General features: G+C 34.2%; 1 protein-coding gene across 1 annotated transcript; it reads left to right on the top strand.

Annotated features, from left to right (window-relative positions):
- Positions 1–3,323: 3,323 nt before the first annotated feature.
- LOC125062142 (NADH-quinone oxidoreductase subunit I-like) lies at positions 3,324–4,908 on the top strand. Its single transcript, XM_047667733.1, has 3 exons — positions 3,324–3,926; positions 4,160–4,385; positions 4,608–4,908. The coding sequence occupies exons 1-3, from the start codon at positions 3,647–3,649 to the stop codon at positions 4,813–4,815; spliced, it is 714 nt and encodes a 237-aa protein (XP_047523689.1). The 5' UTR covers positions 3,324–3,646; the 3' UTR covers positions 4,816–4,908.
- Positions 4,909–16,201: the final 11,293 nt, after the last annotated feature.

Raw genomic sequence — 16,201 nt, 5'->3', positions numbered from 1 at the left:
TGTCTTTAGATGTAAGGTAAAGTTTGGCTTAAAATCAATTTTGAGGTTAAGGATTAAAATAAGAACTGACTGAGTTTCGAAATGTCGAATTGCGAATTATGAAAACTATATACTGTGTTAGTATTAAGATAAATAAGAAGGGCTCGGGTGCTGACTCTTTACGTGGCATTTACTTAAAGCTTTGTCGAGAGGCTCAACAACATATATACATTGTCTGGCTTAGGACTACTATCTAGCCATGATCATTAACCGAGCGTAATGGCGGGAGGGTAAAACTATCCGTTTCCGAACATTGATTCCCGATTATAAATCTATCAACGTAGCAACCGCAATTACATAGAATAAAAATGCATGTTTAATGGAAAATAAATGTTACTATGTGTCGTGATAATGTAGGCTAAGCCTTTATATCGAGTTTGACTCCTCTAAAATATTGTTTTATTATTTATTACGCCACACCAGTTTATACTAAATTTTATGTACACTCTGTACCGATACAAGTAACTCGTACATTTTACCTATAAGGTTTTTTTCTTTTAGCCAACTAAACATGTGTTTCAACGCTATTTTTAGTACTTCAAGTCTCTTTGATGAGAGTGTTCACGTTTATGGAAAATAACAATGTAGAAATTATGTTATAGCAGAAGGATTGTGAGATTTCCCGTTTTATACTAACTAGATTCTGTTTTATTGTATATTTGCATTTCTCATATTTGCAAGGTGATTTGAAAATCTTATTTCGTAAGTGTACGTGTTACTTGTGTTCGTTCATCTTCAAGGAAATATACAAAGAACTCCCACTTTTGACTGTAATGATTTTATCTATTTGTAAAACATTTGGAATTACTACTTTTATTTAATAAAGGCTATTTAAATATATTGATCTCTTATTTCTACTTCCTACTGCTGTTTTCCTTATTTATTAATGACATATGTAAATGTTTTTTACACTGCAATTACTTGCTGTATGCTGACGATTTAAAGTAATATAGAAAGGTACTTTTCACTTTCCGACGTGGAACTTATTCAGGAAGATCTCTATAGGCTAGATGACTACTGCAAAATAAACAAATTATTCTTAAAATATAGTAAGTTTCAGCATATCGTGTTTACAAGTAAAACACATAACGCAATCACGGCCAACTTCACCTTTGGAAACCATACCCTTGAACGTGTGTGCTCTGTAAGGGATCTTGGTGTCCTTCTTGACTCCAAATTAATCCTATATAAGCACATAGGCTCAATTATTGATAAAGCCTACCGTATGTTAGGTTTCATAACGCGTGTCACCAGACCTTTTAAAGACAAAACCACGTACATTCACCTCTATAAGGCGCTTGTGTAAGTACGCCTGTCCATTGTGGAATCCCTATTACTCTATATATGACGCACAACTGGAGGCTGTACAAAAGAAATTCTTACGTATTCTAAATCATCGTATGTGGTGGTAGGTGGTAGGGCTAATTAATATAAGGAACTTTTTAATAAATATAAATTACTTTCTTTGAGTACTAGGCGTAATTTGACAGACTGTGTCACGATTAGAAAAATATGCGTAAATGAAATAACTTGGACCATCTTCTCGAACTGATACCATTTAATGTTCCTGCCAGATCTCTGCGCTCGCACAGAACTTTTAACCTTCCGACTCCCAGAACCAACATTGGCTTCCGTGAGCCTCTTCACAGGATGTGTTCCACCTTGGATTCTGTCACTAACATCGACCCTTTTTCGCACTGCTTCATTTAAGAATAAGTTAAAACTCTTAATGTCTTAAGCCTTGTATCTTCCTTGTTTTTTTTACAGCTCCTAGTTTAGTATTAAATTTTGTGCTGTCATGTTTTGTCTTGTTTTACTTTGTATTGTATTCTTTATCAGTGAAACATTTTTTGTGGATATGTCCAATGTGTCTATTTATTTTATGTTTTACATTTATTTTATTTTTACTGTAATAGAGTATGTATCTGTTTAGTTTCCTTAATAAGTAAATAAGTACTGCTTTTAATATTTCAAATGATTTCTAATGAATAATTGCAGTTAATATCATACGTTATGACCTATCGACCGGAGCTCTGTTATTTGCGTTTAAAATCGCACTGACATAGGCTTGTGATGTAAACTCTCATGATATTAACGTAAAGTCTATCAAATCGCTTAGTAAAATAGCAATGTCTTATAAGTAAATCTAGCATAAGCTAGATAGGAGCTCATTTTTTATTATTAATTTTTCCGAAAAAAGCGTCATGCAGCTGTAGTGGAATTTGAACCGTGAAATGAAGAATTTAACAAAAACTCGGGCCAACTCCGCGTTCCAATCGTTATTCGGAATCGAGACGACACAAAAAGTGCAGCGCCATATCCGATGGACGGGACGATTTTCCACTCAAAGGCCTAATTGAATATCCAGAAAGAGTAACCTATTTTCAAAAAAAATATAAGCTATAAAGTGAAAAGAGACGTAATTAGAATATTTCATGTAATATTTCTTCTTTGATATATTTGACGAAGCTTCATCGAGAGCCACTGTTCTTAGAAAGCATTATAATAGTTTTGAAAATATATTTCGAATGCAAATCAAAACTGTGAATTATTACACAATCGAACACAAACTTCCATGTTTCTTGCTGGAATCGATTATAAACATTCACTTTTCTGACATGTAAGTTTCTGAACTTTATAAGGTGTGAATATTTTATTTTAAACAACTGTATTGGTATATTAATATACAGCGCACATATGTACATATCTAAATAGGTGACGCAATAAAAACAATTTTGCAAAAATGTAATGACATGGACATGATGATACGTAATCGCAACTTAAAACTAAGCGTAATATTGATCAAGAATGAAGAAGTCAGGTTTTCTCCGACCGAGCTAAGAAAACATTGTGCTTAGAGAGAACTGATGCAACTCATTTCCAAGCAATAGTTAGGATCGTTAAACTCGTCTTTTACTTATATGTCTATTAGTGAAAAACAGTTTTGCCTTAAATTACTTTATTATTTGAAACAGCTAGATGTATGCATGTTATTATTGTTATTTCTCTGAGCGGTGGTTCGTGAGGGTTGCCACCGGGCCGCTCGTAATCGGCTTTGCTTGCCAAATCTTCTTTGCTTTTAGCCGAACCGAATATACTGAACACGTCCGAACATTACATTCATATTATTATAAAAAGGCATTGATGTTTCAAAAACGTAGATTATTATAGTCCTGCATTGATTTTTTCAACTGGAGTTTTTGGGTTCATAAAACTCCAGCTGATATAATAATGATATTTAAATTAATTTATCAAATCTTATGTCGAAACTATTTCATGTCGCAAAATATGAATGTTTAACTTTTTACCCTTTACACATGGTGAAATTGGAAATCGCAGCCGATTTCTTCCGTTCCATTGATAAATTATTGACATTATTCACTACTTAGCTCACCGACTTCCGTTCATAAATAGCTTGAAATTTAAAGCATATTACATCGGGCCTATAAATCAAAAACTCATCGTTAGCCTCGACATATAATCGATTCCGAACGCGTCAAACCTCTTTACGTGAAAAATAATGGCCATTAAAAATGACTTGAGATAAAATTAATAGGCTTTTTATCTTTGACGGTAATACCTGTCACGAGAAATCAAAGGTTTAGAAATGTGGCGAAGATTTACAAAAGATTTGTGGCAAAATGTATCTAAGGCCGAAAGTTTAGGGGTCAAATCCGAGTCTTCATTTTCGTGCCCGACTCCTCCGGGCAAGCCGGTTCCACCTTATCCACCACCGTCTTGTTCGCCAGTTCCCCCGTTTTACTGTTGCCCTAGGACGAAGTATGACGTAAATTTTATTTACATCAACGATGTACCTCCTCCGAGTACTTTAGGCGATGTGTTCGATAGAATTGCTCAGTCCGTGTTTTGGCTGGAAATAGCGAGAGGTTTGTTTGGATTTCAGTTCACTCTAATGAAACTCCGAATACCCATAGTGAGCCTTGACCTCCGAAACTATAGAAGCCGACTTTGGCCGATCACGCACTGCCGCTTGCCAATCGGCCATTTGCAGCTCCCGTAGGACCTTCACTAATACAACCGACTCTTTCCAGTCATGTGTGGGCCGAATAGTGCAACAACAATGAAATATTTTCGTTAACTTAGAATTTATCATTAACAGGATTTGCTGTAACATTAGGGCATATATTCAAGGAACCAGCGACGATCAATTACCCTTTTGAAAAGGGTCCATTGTCGCCTCGATTTCGCGGCGAGCATGCGTTGAGAAGATATCCTTCGGGAGAAGAGAGGTGCATAGCTTGTAAGCTTTGCGAAGCCATTTGTCCAGCGCAGGCCATAACCATTGAGGCCGAGGAGAGGTCAGATGGGTCAAGACGAGCCACAAGGTATGGAGAGCGAATAACCTTTTTGCTTAACCTAAGTTAAGTTAAGCTAAGTCCCATTTTTCTATTGTCTGGTATTCAGGACTAATTAAGAATGTTTACGTAACAGTGAAAATAAAATGTGACGTTACCTTGACAGCAAACAAAAGGATGATTGCGATCTTCTTTACTTGGAACTATGATAAAAAGAAGGCAAGTTTAGTAGACATTTTATTATAATTATAGGTATGATATTGATATGACGAAGTGTATATTTTGTGGGTTTTGTCAAGACGCGTGCCCAGTCGATGCCATAGTAGAAGGCCCCAACTTCGAATACAGTACCGAGACACACGAAGAATTGCTCTACAACAAGGAGAAATTACTCACCAACGGCGATCGTTGGGAACCGGAAATAGTAAGCAATATTAGAGACAACCATCTTTACCGCTAAATCCTCATAGACCTAGAAGCATAGGCTTTGAAGAAACATTAAATTTTTCTTTTTCTTATATCGATGTATAATTAATAAAGTCGGTATACATAATGGTTTTCCTCTTATTTCTCAACTTACCAGGTATCGATTACTAAGAGTGATTCTACTGCAAAATAATGAATAGGTCTTATAACATATGTAATGTTTCGACGTCTCGATGTCTTTGAGACGAAGTTGTCGTGAATGTACGTATATATTAGATCTAGATATACTTGTAAACTATATAATCGAGAGTTTTAATTCACATAGAACGAAGTGTAAAAGTATGTTTGTATCTCGTCGTTCTCGGTCGTTTAAATATACACGTTCCACGCTCTATAATTTTTCTCATGAAATAGTCCTTTCTGACCCACATTTTGTCCTTGGCGACCTCATGAGTGTTATTAATGGTTAATTCGTGCTTCACGTGAAATTATGTTTTCCCTTTAGGCTGTTCGCCTCTAACTTAAGGTTCACCTGACCTCCTCAAGAGGCCGACTATATATAATAAGATTTTAATTAGATTACAACATTATATACAAGCTAGAAATACACAAATTCAATAAATATAGCAAAAATTATAATCATTGTATATTGCATATTGAATAATTAAATTTAATTAAAAAATCAAAACAAAACAAAAATCATTTATTCATGTAGGTAACACAATTTACACTAATTATGAACGTCAAAAAGAAATAAATTTATTGCTTCTAATTTTACTTTTATTTGTTCCCAATTTACATTAAAACAGTCGGTGGATGTTGACGTCTGGAAATGCAGCCGAGAGATTCAGTCGCGTTACCTATTTATACTGGAGCAATTCATATCCAAGCACTAGGATCGTTTTAATATTCATTTATATTATAATAGGCCTTAGCAAGCAGTTTTACTTTAATGTACGATTTAAATTTATTTATTGACAACACTTGTATGTCACTAGGAATTTTGTTGAAAAAACGTATACCTTGGAGAGAATTACTCGTTTTATGCAGCCTTGTGGTTGGTGCGCAAATATGGAAACTACTATTATTTTTAAAGATATCTATATTTTTCCGCACATCCAAAATATTCTCATAAATGTATTGACTTGCCTAAGTCAATATATGTAATTCTTTAAACTTCCTTCGGACTGACTCCCGTGGGGACAACCCACAGATCGCTCTTATAGCCCGCTTTTGCACTACAAATATCGATTTAATGTCAGCTGCATTATAGCCCCACAAAATAACATCGTATGACATGATACTATGAAAATAGCTGAAATAATCGAGCTTTGCTGTAATCTCATCCGTAAGATCACGTATCTTTTTTACTGCAAACGCTGCAGAACTTTGCCTATTCGAAAACCTTCTATGTGTCGGCCCCACTGGAGTTTACTATCTAAAGTAATTCCTAAGAACACCGCATTATCAACAAAGTCTATTTCCTGATCTTTAATTATTATTTGAGAATGACTACTTTTTACATTTGTAGTTACAAATTTAATACATTTTATCTTCTTTTCGTTTAGCTTAAGATTATTTGTATTAAACCAGTAAACTACACTGGAGATGGCACTGTTTACATTCTCAAGTGATGGATTTCGTCGTTTTACTTTAAATGAAAGCGAAGTGTCATCAGCAAACAGTACTATCTCGTGAAGCTCCATTACAAGAAATGGTAGGTCATTTATATAGACGAGGAATAAGAAGGGACCAAGTTTGGAGCCTTGCGGTACTCCCATAGTAACAGAGGATCCCTGTGATATAGCTCCATTTACATTTACCTTTTGAATAATTATATATTTATATATCGCTCAGGTATGATTCCATAAGATTTAGCGCTTTTTCGAAAAAAAAAAACTACAGTGGCATCATGAGAATTTTCCCAAGCATTCAAAATCTCGGAAATTAATTGAATGCCAGCATCGGCTGTGGAGCGACCTCTTGTAAAACCATACTGCTGGCTATGCATAAGTTTATTATTATTAAAATGTATCAAGTTATTGTTATCAATGTTATAGTTGATCAAGAATATTTTTATCTAAGATTTTACTCAATGCAGGCAGCACAGATATGTCTAAAACGATAGTCTAAAACTTGTGGGGTCAGAAGTGCTGCCCGTTTTTAATAACGGTGTGATTTTACTAGCTTCATCTGGTCTGGAAAGACTCCACAATCTATACATTCATTGAATATTATAGCTGACTCTGAACTGATAGTTATTGATTACTGATTGTCAAATGAATACAGATACACCCCAAAGATCTTTAGTTTTTTTTTTATTTTTAGCTGTTTAAATGTTTTTATATTATCATTGCAGCTAATGCAGCTAAATATGAACTCATGATTGCAAACAGGAACAATTATGCCCGCCTTCCACTGCGTAAGTGTTGATCGAGAAATAGTTGACCGGCGGAACGGAGTTTGAAGTGATAATAGTTTTTGCCTTCTACTAAGAAAGAGTTTTTAAAATAATTTATTTCGCCTTCCACTGACAACGAGGTCAACTAGGCAGATCTGGAAGCGGGAAATGAACGACTACTCCGTTCATTTTCTGCCTAGTTCTCGCTCCATCCAGCGAGGTTGTGCGTCCGTTTGCGAGCGGGAAGCTGAGCACCAGTATTGGACAGCCCTTCGTAGCATCAAGCATACACAGATTAAGCATACTTTTACTTGAACTACAACTGTAGATCAGTAGTCAAGCAAATTTACATTAAAGTCTCCACTAACAATCAATTTTTTTTGGATTTTTTACAAAACCTGCTCTAATTTTCTAAGCTATCATATTGAGCTCCACACAAGATAATTCAATAAGGCGTTCCACAGAGAGACTCACTATGTCCTACCTTTCTTTAAATTTTATTTTTTTATCAAGCAATATTAATGAGCCACCGTGTATTGCATTTCCTCTGCAGAACGAACGACCAATCTGATGATTACAAAACATTTTAACATAAGTTTACATTGTCTTTAGCCAGTGTTCTGTAATACACAAAATGTCAACATTTTCACTGCACAAAAACAACTCAATTTCTAGTAATTTACTTTTCATGCCTTGTATATTTTGGTGAACCAGATTGATAGTATTGTTCTTAAATTTACTTATGTTACTTACTAATTCTAGGCCAGAGAGACTCTCTGTTGTCTTAGATTAGATTAAATCAAAATGTTTTAGAGCAAAACCAAAGATACACCAAATAGTTGGCGTTTACGTACATAAACTTAGATTACAACATGACATTGTGTAATATGTATTAACGCTTTTTTCAATCCCAATGTTCAATACAAACGCTACATTGCAAGGTTTATAAAAAACGAATAACCTCCCTTAATCCTTACAAAAGAGAATGTATATACATACAGTTTTTTACACCTGTACACTACTATCACCAATCACCTCTGCGTGCCGTCGAAAGTCAGCTTATATGGACAATCGAAATCAGAGGTCATAACAAAGTTTCAAGTAATTTGATTTAATACACAGGTCAAAATGTGTGAACAAATCAATTATCAGCTCGACGGAACGAAAAACATTAAACATGTACTGCCAGTCATATTTCGGGAAAGCCGGTGACTTTTTCGTGATATGAAAGTTGGAGAGGGAGCCCAACCGAAAAAAAGAGGCCTTGCAATTTAGATATGACAGCCATCTTGTTTTTGGGTTTTTTGGACCAAGACATCCACACCATAAAATTGCCGCCAGTTCTTGACCAATTGCTGCTAATTCGATCCGATTTTTTAATCCTACAATCCAATACGACCAATGCATATTGTTACTTTGTTACCAGACTCGAGGTTTTTAGTAATTACAAATCCCTTATACCGAAATCGGCTTTGCGGTTTTGCTTCCATTACATATACATGAAATATACCTCGAGGTGAATATTGAAATTCACGGGGTAGGTTTAATCCTAGTAATCTCCAGTGAATGGACTTCGTTTGACCGATGGTCCCATTTCCCGGGTCATCAGCGACGCATAATTGAATTGGGCGGAGACAAGGGACAGAGGAGAGACACCGTTACATTTGTAGAGTCAGAAATCGAGGATAAGCCTTTAATTACGAATAGACTTTAAATACCTCCGTAGACATAAGCATGAAGACGCTGTGGGCTTACATCTATTCTAAAAGAAAGAAAAATAAAATGCTGCATCATTTTATATTTCGTACTTCTCACTGGGAAGTTATTTCTATAAAACCCATTACACAAAACTATTTGGATAATTATATAAATTCTAATAAGTATATTAATTAGAAAATGTCTAATCTGTAATCTAAAAAACATTAAATTTTATTAGTTTAAAGTCATAAAAGAAGTCCAAAGTTTTTAGAGAATAACGGTGAATAGGAAAAAGGAAACACTCATATGGATTTCAATGTTTCTACAATTTGCATCGTGCGCTCGACTGACCTAATTCAAAACGAGTATTGGATCCGGTAAAGATAAGTGGTTAAAACAACATAGTTTGCAGGAACATGGCTAGCCTAGTTTTATCGGTAAACTCGAGTCGGCTTCTCCGATTGTCCCGAGTTGCGAAGTTTGCGACGTCCCAGATTTCTTACAGGATCAAACTTTTTAACACAATCAGCCTACGCTGTTCTTTCTCTTCCTTGAATTACGGTGCCAACTTATAACAGTCTTTTACCGCATCACGTTTCCAAAAAAATAATGTTGCCTCGTACTATGCTAATTTGGTTCGTCACTTTATAGATCTGTAATCGTTAAACCGGGTTTTGTTGAAAGACTAATGGACGCGTAGTTCTAATTGAATGGAATTTTTATTTCACATTTAATGTTTGCTTTTACCAAATATATAGTAGGGCTATAAGTTTTAAATATTTGAATTAATAAGTTATCAAAAAGTCATCATATCGTTATATGAGTATATTATCTGCGCTTTGTAGTACTAGGAATGAGCTTAGCTTTTATAAATGGACTGGCACTTCGCGGATTGTTCATCCATAGCCAGTCAATAGATTTTCAAACCATATAACAACTACAAATATTTCAGAACGAATTGGCAATTAGCTGTAGTGCAGTGAACACGTGAGTTTCTAGTAAACTATTCATTTTAAAATAATAAAATAATTGTGTTTCCTGTTTTTACAATATTATTCGCAGACGTAAAATCTATTTTATAAATTCAAAATGAACAAATTAAAAGACTCTTATTGCGAGCCTATTGAGCGAGAGATGCATCGCTTATTCATGCCATGACGTCGAAATATCAGCCCGTCCATGTTTCCACCTTAGCGATAATCACATTTCGTTCATTGAATTTGTATGAAAATTCATAACATGACCTCGCGACTGGAATCGAAATTTGACTGTTTCCCCTGCAATCTATGACACAATAAGCGATTATCGAAATGTCCAAATAATAGTTTAGAACAATATTCAATATTTTAATTAAAACTAGTTTATGAAGTAAAAATAATAAGATGAACTATGTCGAATATAGTAAAAAGTTGAAAATTTTTATATTTCTTTAACGATAATTCCGTGTAAAATATAGCATAATGAATGACGCACCTAAACCTTTTTAGGAATCTGTATTATAAGTAAAAACAACAAAAATAGCCACCGTCTGGTTCTTCGTTTGACCATAATTTTTTTTTAGAATGCCATAATTAAACTTTTCCTTGTTATGTTCATAAATTGTCTTATTCTCTTCTGTTTTTTTGTCAATCTTAAGCTGTAAAGAAAACATAATTATTTATATTATATGAATTAGTGAACAAAAATTTGTACAATAGAAAGGAATTAATTTTTAAATTAAAGTTACTTTTGATTTTGGATTTATATACGTAAGTTGTTTTGTTATATTTCATTTGCAAAGGGTTGTATATCAAGAATTCACTTCGATATAGGTATTTATTTTTGGAAAATAAATTTGTGAACAAACTAATCCCATCATATGTATAAGTTAAACAGTTTGTAAACTGAAAAACGAAACATTTAAAAATGTAAGTGTCAACTATGAGAACACCAGAAAACTTAAGTTTTAAATATATAAAAAGAATATTTTTTTTATTAAATCTATATATATAAAAATGAAACCCGTTTTCCGTTGTCACGACATAACATGAAAACGGCTTTACCGATTTGGCCAATTCTTTTTTTATAATATTCTTTGAAGTACGAGGATGGTTCTTACGGAGAGAAAAATTAAAAAAATTGAGTGTAAAAGTCTAAAAACAACACTTTTCTATATTCCCATACATAATATTCGTAATAATACTTAAAAGTCAATTTGAACTTTAATACCATATCATAAAGTTCAAGTGTTAGTGGAGGGGTTCCGGGAAGGTAAATTTTTATTTTTTACATAATGTATTTATTGTCTTGTCAACTTTCTTTTTTTTATCTTAGCTAGACCGGTGTCCCGAATAGCAGAATAAGTATTTAAAAAAAATAAAGAATCGACTGTTAGGCGGTACGATGTTCGCCAGGCCAGCTAGTAATAAATATAATATATTAAAATAAAATAGCTTATTGTGTGTTGAACGGTTTCAATTTAGAGGGGACTGACCTCTGGAGGCGAGAGACTATTTTAAAAACACCTTCTTCATGGTGAATATATATATTAGAAACATTACACACTTTTACATATTCACAATAATCTACGTTTAAATATCACTAGGAGGAGAAGTTTTTTATATTTTAATAAGGTGTAATTACCTCCACGTGCCCTTATTATGCATTCTAATCGGTTCCGCATAGATTTGATTAGGGTTATTAAAATATCTTGCGGAATATTGTCCCATTCTTCTGAAAGTGCTGTTCTTAGTTGTGCCACTGTCGTAGGCACAGGATTTCTCGCATATACAGCTGTTTTTAAATTGTCCCAAAGATGCTCAATGGGATTAAATGGCCAATTCATTGTACGTATCCCAACCTCTTCGCAATATTGTCGAACTTGTGCAGCAGCGTGCGGCCAGGCATTATCCTGCATTAAAGTAAAATTTTCGCCTATAAATACCACGTGATCTTCTAAGATCTCTGTTATGTAGCGATGTGCAGTCAAACTACCGTTTTGATGGACCATGTCTATGAACACAAGTTCTGTTCGCCCGTTCATCGATATGCCACCCCAGACCATGCACGAACCGCCTCCAAAAGGAACACGCTCCTCAATAAAACCTTGAGCATATCGCTCCCCACGTCGACGATATACTACTGCGACCATCTGCACCAAACATGTCCTACACTCGTCTGTGAATAATACGGGGGCCCATTGCTCATCTGTCCAATTTAGGTGATCACGCGCAAATCTTAAGCGAGCTTGTCTGTCAGCTACAGACAACTTTGGACCATTTGCTGGTCTAAAAGAGGTGGTATCCGCTTCTTTTAACCTTTTTCTTATTTTTCGTGCACTAACGTTTACTCCACGCACTTTAATAAGCTCTGTTTTGATGTTAACTGACGTGAGGAAACGATTTCGCAGGGAAGTTGTAACAATAAATCGGTCATCGCGACCGGTGGTTGCTCGAGTTCTGCCTGTACCACGTCCCCTTTTGTAAGAACCTGTCTCCACAAACCATCTGTATATTCTAGAAACCGTAGACTGGTTTAAATTGAAATTTCTACCAATCGTTCGTTGATCCAAGCCCTCCCGCACCAATGCTACAATTTGAGCAGCTTGTTCGGACGAAGTATCCATATTATGGTTCAGAAACTCTCGATGAGTTAAAAAGCTTACCCAACAATTCTGCTGGTAACAATAATTCAATTGTCAAAAGAATAAAAAATGAATAAGAATCAATTTTAAAAAACACGCAAATCTGATACTACGAGTAAATTTTCTTTTCCCGGCTATATTCATTTGTTTTACTGCAGTTCTATTTTTAAATATTGCTTTTTTTTTAGATTTAGGGCCAGTCTCTCCATATTTATATAATTTAATCTAAAAAGTTTGCATACTTATTAAAAAAATCATTTCAAAGTAATCCTGAAGTTTGATGCAGTTTATGAGTCCGTCAGTAAATTTACTTGAAATCTACGATGTCGGTAGAAGGGCATTGCCGTCTTGTTTCTCATGTCCGTCGATATTTTAATAATTGATTGATAATCACACTTTCTAAACTCAAAATACCCCAAAATATCCGATATATAAAAAAAATCCTATATTAGACATAGTAGATACATCGTATTATTTTAACTTCATTAACAAGTTTTATTTAAAATTTTGAATTTTATGTTCTAAACTATTATTTGGACATTTCGATACAAAAAAGTTGAACAAAAAGTAACTTTTTAGAATCGCTTATTCTGTCATTATTTGAAGGCGCAACGGTCAAATTTTAGTTCATCCGAGCGGTCGTGGTACGAATTTTCATACAAATTGAACGAACGAAAACTGATTACCGCTCAGGCCACGTGGGAAAATAAACTGTACGTTGTAGGTTGTCAGTAGGCTTGCAATAAGAGCTCATGGTAGGCCCCAGGTGGCAATCACAAAAGCTTATATTTATCCATAAACAAAAATTTAAGTAATAATAATGAAATTAAGTATTTAAATATATTTTTTTCATTACTTATATTTATAAACGTTCGATTCGGTGAGCTATTTATGGTTCGATTTTGTTAGACAAAAGGCTGATCACGAAATTGAAACAAATTTTGAATGATTAGGCAGCGATGTGTGTGTCCAATGCAACATTAGAAAAATACAGATTAACATATTTTATGAATTAAGGCGCGATCTCAAAAGTGTGAAAGCACATTCAGGCACATAGCCCTTAACATTTACAGTGAAATATGTAAATTTCGCTAACTACGACTTCATATTTGATCAACAAGTTTTAAGTTCGAATACAGTTGAGCTCAACAAAATTCTTTACTATTAATTCAAACTTTATTGAAGTCGACTTTTTATTCACGTTGGAAAGACTTTATAAGCATTAACAAAACTCACCTAGTGAGTTCGAGATATTTTGTGACAATAGATTATTTAAATCTACTTCTATTTTAGTTCTTAGCTGTTCCTAAACAACCCACTAAGTATAACTCGTATAGCCAATATTATGTTGTTTTTACAAAGGCCAATTTCACAACAGGGGTAATAAAAACCACGAAAGCTACAGTTTCTATAATTACATCTAAAATTAATTTTAAGTAATTAATGTGGACTGACCAGTTTACTGCAGCATTAGAATAACTAATGTTAATCATTACAAACAATTTGTTAAGTTAAAAAACGTTGTAACCTATTATATATCTATATATTATTATAGGTTTTTACTGAGTAGGTAGTTTATGGGTGAAGTAAAATTTTTGGGTTTATATTTTGATGATGTCACTGATGTAATTTCGCATATTTTCACTTATACGAATTATAGAAAATATATGTTAGATCATACAATTTTTCTAAACCACTTCGACTGTCTTTTCATTTCTAATACGCGGAGGCGTCTACAATGATTCTGATAAACTAAATGAAAGCTGAAGGTTCTTAGATCCTATAAGAACGCAGATTATCCGACAAAGACCTTCGCAGAGGTGAGCCATCTGTATGAGACCCACGTCTCGATCAATGAAATTGATTTTCCTCATTATAGTCCTCGCCTCACGTATTGTTCCCTGTATTCAGCAGTTGACAATACGTCAATACCTGACGTTATTATTTGATGACGACCACATTGTTTTGATGACCGCTACGACACGAACTCTTAAACTGCAAAATAAATTACATTATTATAATTGTTGTAGGAATACACATCGTGATATTTCTTCCTTAACTTTTATTCTGATATAAACAACACAGCAATACTATATTATAAAGATAGCCATGCCCAAATTGAAGAATGCCCTAATAAATGTATTATTAAACACGATACTTAACGTTAATTCTACAAAAACTTGTAAAGTACATTTAAAAGTACTTTTACTAAAAAAAAAATTGTTGATAATATGGCTTTTTAATTAACAAAAAAGTGCAGTTCCCGTGTTGTTAGTAGCAGGCTCTTAACGTAATCTAAATATTATTTTGTTCACAACACATACACAAAAGAACGCTCGTAGGTTCATAATGCTGCGAGCTTTGAGAATTTGTATTATACGTGCATGTGACATCCCTTTATTAAATGTAATTGTATTTTCAAGGAAATAAACTTTAAAACAACATATATTTGTAAAACCAATTCAGCCATTTAGTAAGGACTAAAATAATTGGATCTCCATCTTGTATATTAATTTGCACACAATAGTACAATGATCACAAAACCCCTTATTGCAAATTATTTTGTGTTTGAATTGAGTGAGTTGAGTGTTTTCACTTACTACATTTGGTTTTGCCTAACAGCATTTGATGAAATAGGCAAATTAACATCATAGCACTAAGACGACATTACGTTTATTAGAAATTGTGAAAGAAATCATTACAAAGAAACAAACACTACCTTTAATTAACAAGTAAGTAAATAAACCAAATAATTTATCAATAGGCGGGTCCACACTTGCGGCACATTTGCCGCGCCAAGCAGCTCGGTGAGTGTGGACGCGCCTCGGCCAAGGCAAGCGCGCGCGAGCCATCGAGTGTTGGCTTTTTGATTTGCTCAAAGGCGCCTCAGTTGTTTGCTGCGCGCACTCTGGCCGCTCGCATATTTTGTTTCGTGCCTTGCTCGAGCCTAATGTCGCTGTAGAATGATAACCTCGTATGTCCAGATAACCAAAATTTACAGGAAACGAAAAGAGTCAAAAATCTTAAAATTGATTCATATAGGTAACACAATGTATACTTATGAACGTCAAAAAAGAAATGTACAATAAATTCTTCTAATTTTACATTTACTGCCAGTTCTCAAATCTAGGGCGTAGAATGGAAGAGAAGAACTGGCAATAAACTCTCCGCCACTCTAACTCGAATACATGTTTTATTTCGCCCATATACGTTAAAATATTATTGTGTTTTTGTCCATAGTTTTAGATGGTAAAAAGGACTTATTTATTAATAGCATAAAAACAGCATTTTCTACAAGTCTTCGTGCTCTGGAGAGTCTATAGTTAAAAACTCCAAACTTAAACTTTTATCCTATTTATAAGGATTGAAAGAAAGCAAGAGCTACCACCGCACTACGTACGTGTGGTGCCATGATGTCTTATTTTCCAACTGAACAAACGAACAAAATGGCTCGGGCGCTGCTCGCTCTGTGTGGACGCGCCTAATCAGTTCATTACGATTCAAATTAATTTTCTAATCAGCTTTTCTCATGATCTATTTGTTTTCAGTCTTCATTTTAAAATAAAATTAATAAATAATAAAATTGTGCAATAAAATACTTTATGCCTAAATCTCGAATTGTAGAACGTTGAAATTTTATTACATTGTACTCAAGTAAATAGTAGATTATACTCGTAGTAATTTATATATGTTCAAGTT

Source organism: Pieris napi, chromosome Z (genome assembly GCF_905475465.1).
Source record: "Pieris napi chromosome Z, ilPieNapi1.2, whole genome shotgun sequence".
Lineage (NCBI taxonomy): Eukaryota > Metazoa > Arthropoda > Insecta > Lepidoptera > Pieridae > Pieris > Pieris napi.
Note: the sequence above shows the minus strand (reverse complement) of the source record. Positions and strands in the feature narration are given on the sequence as shown.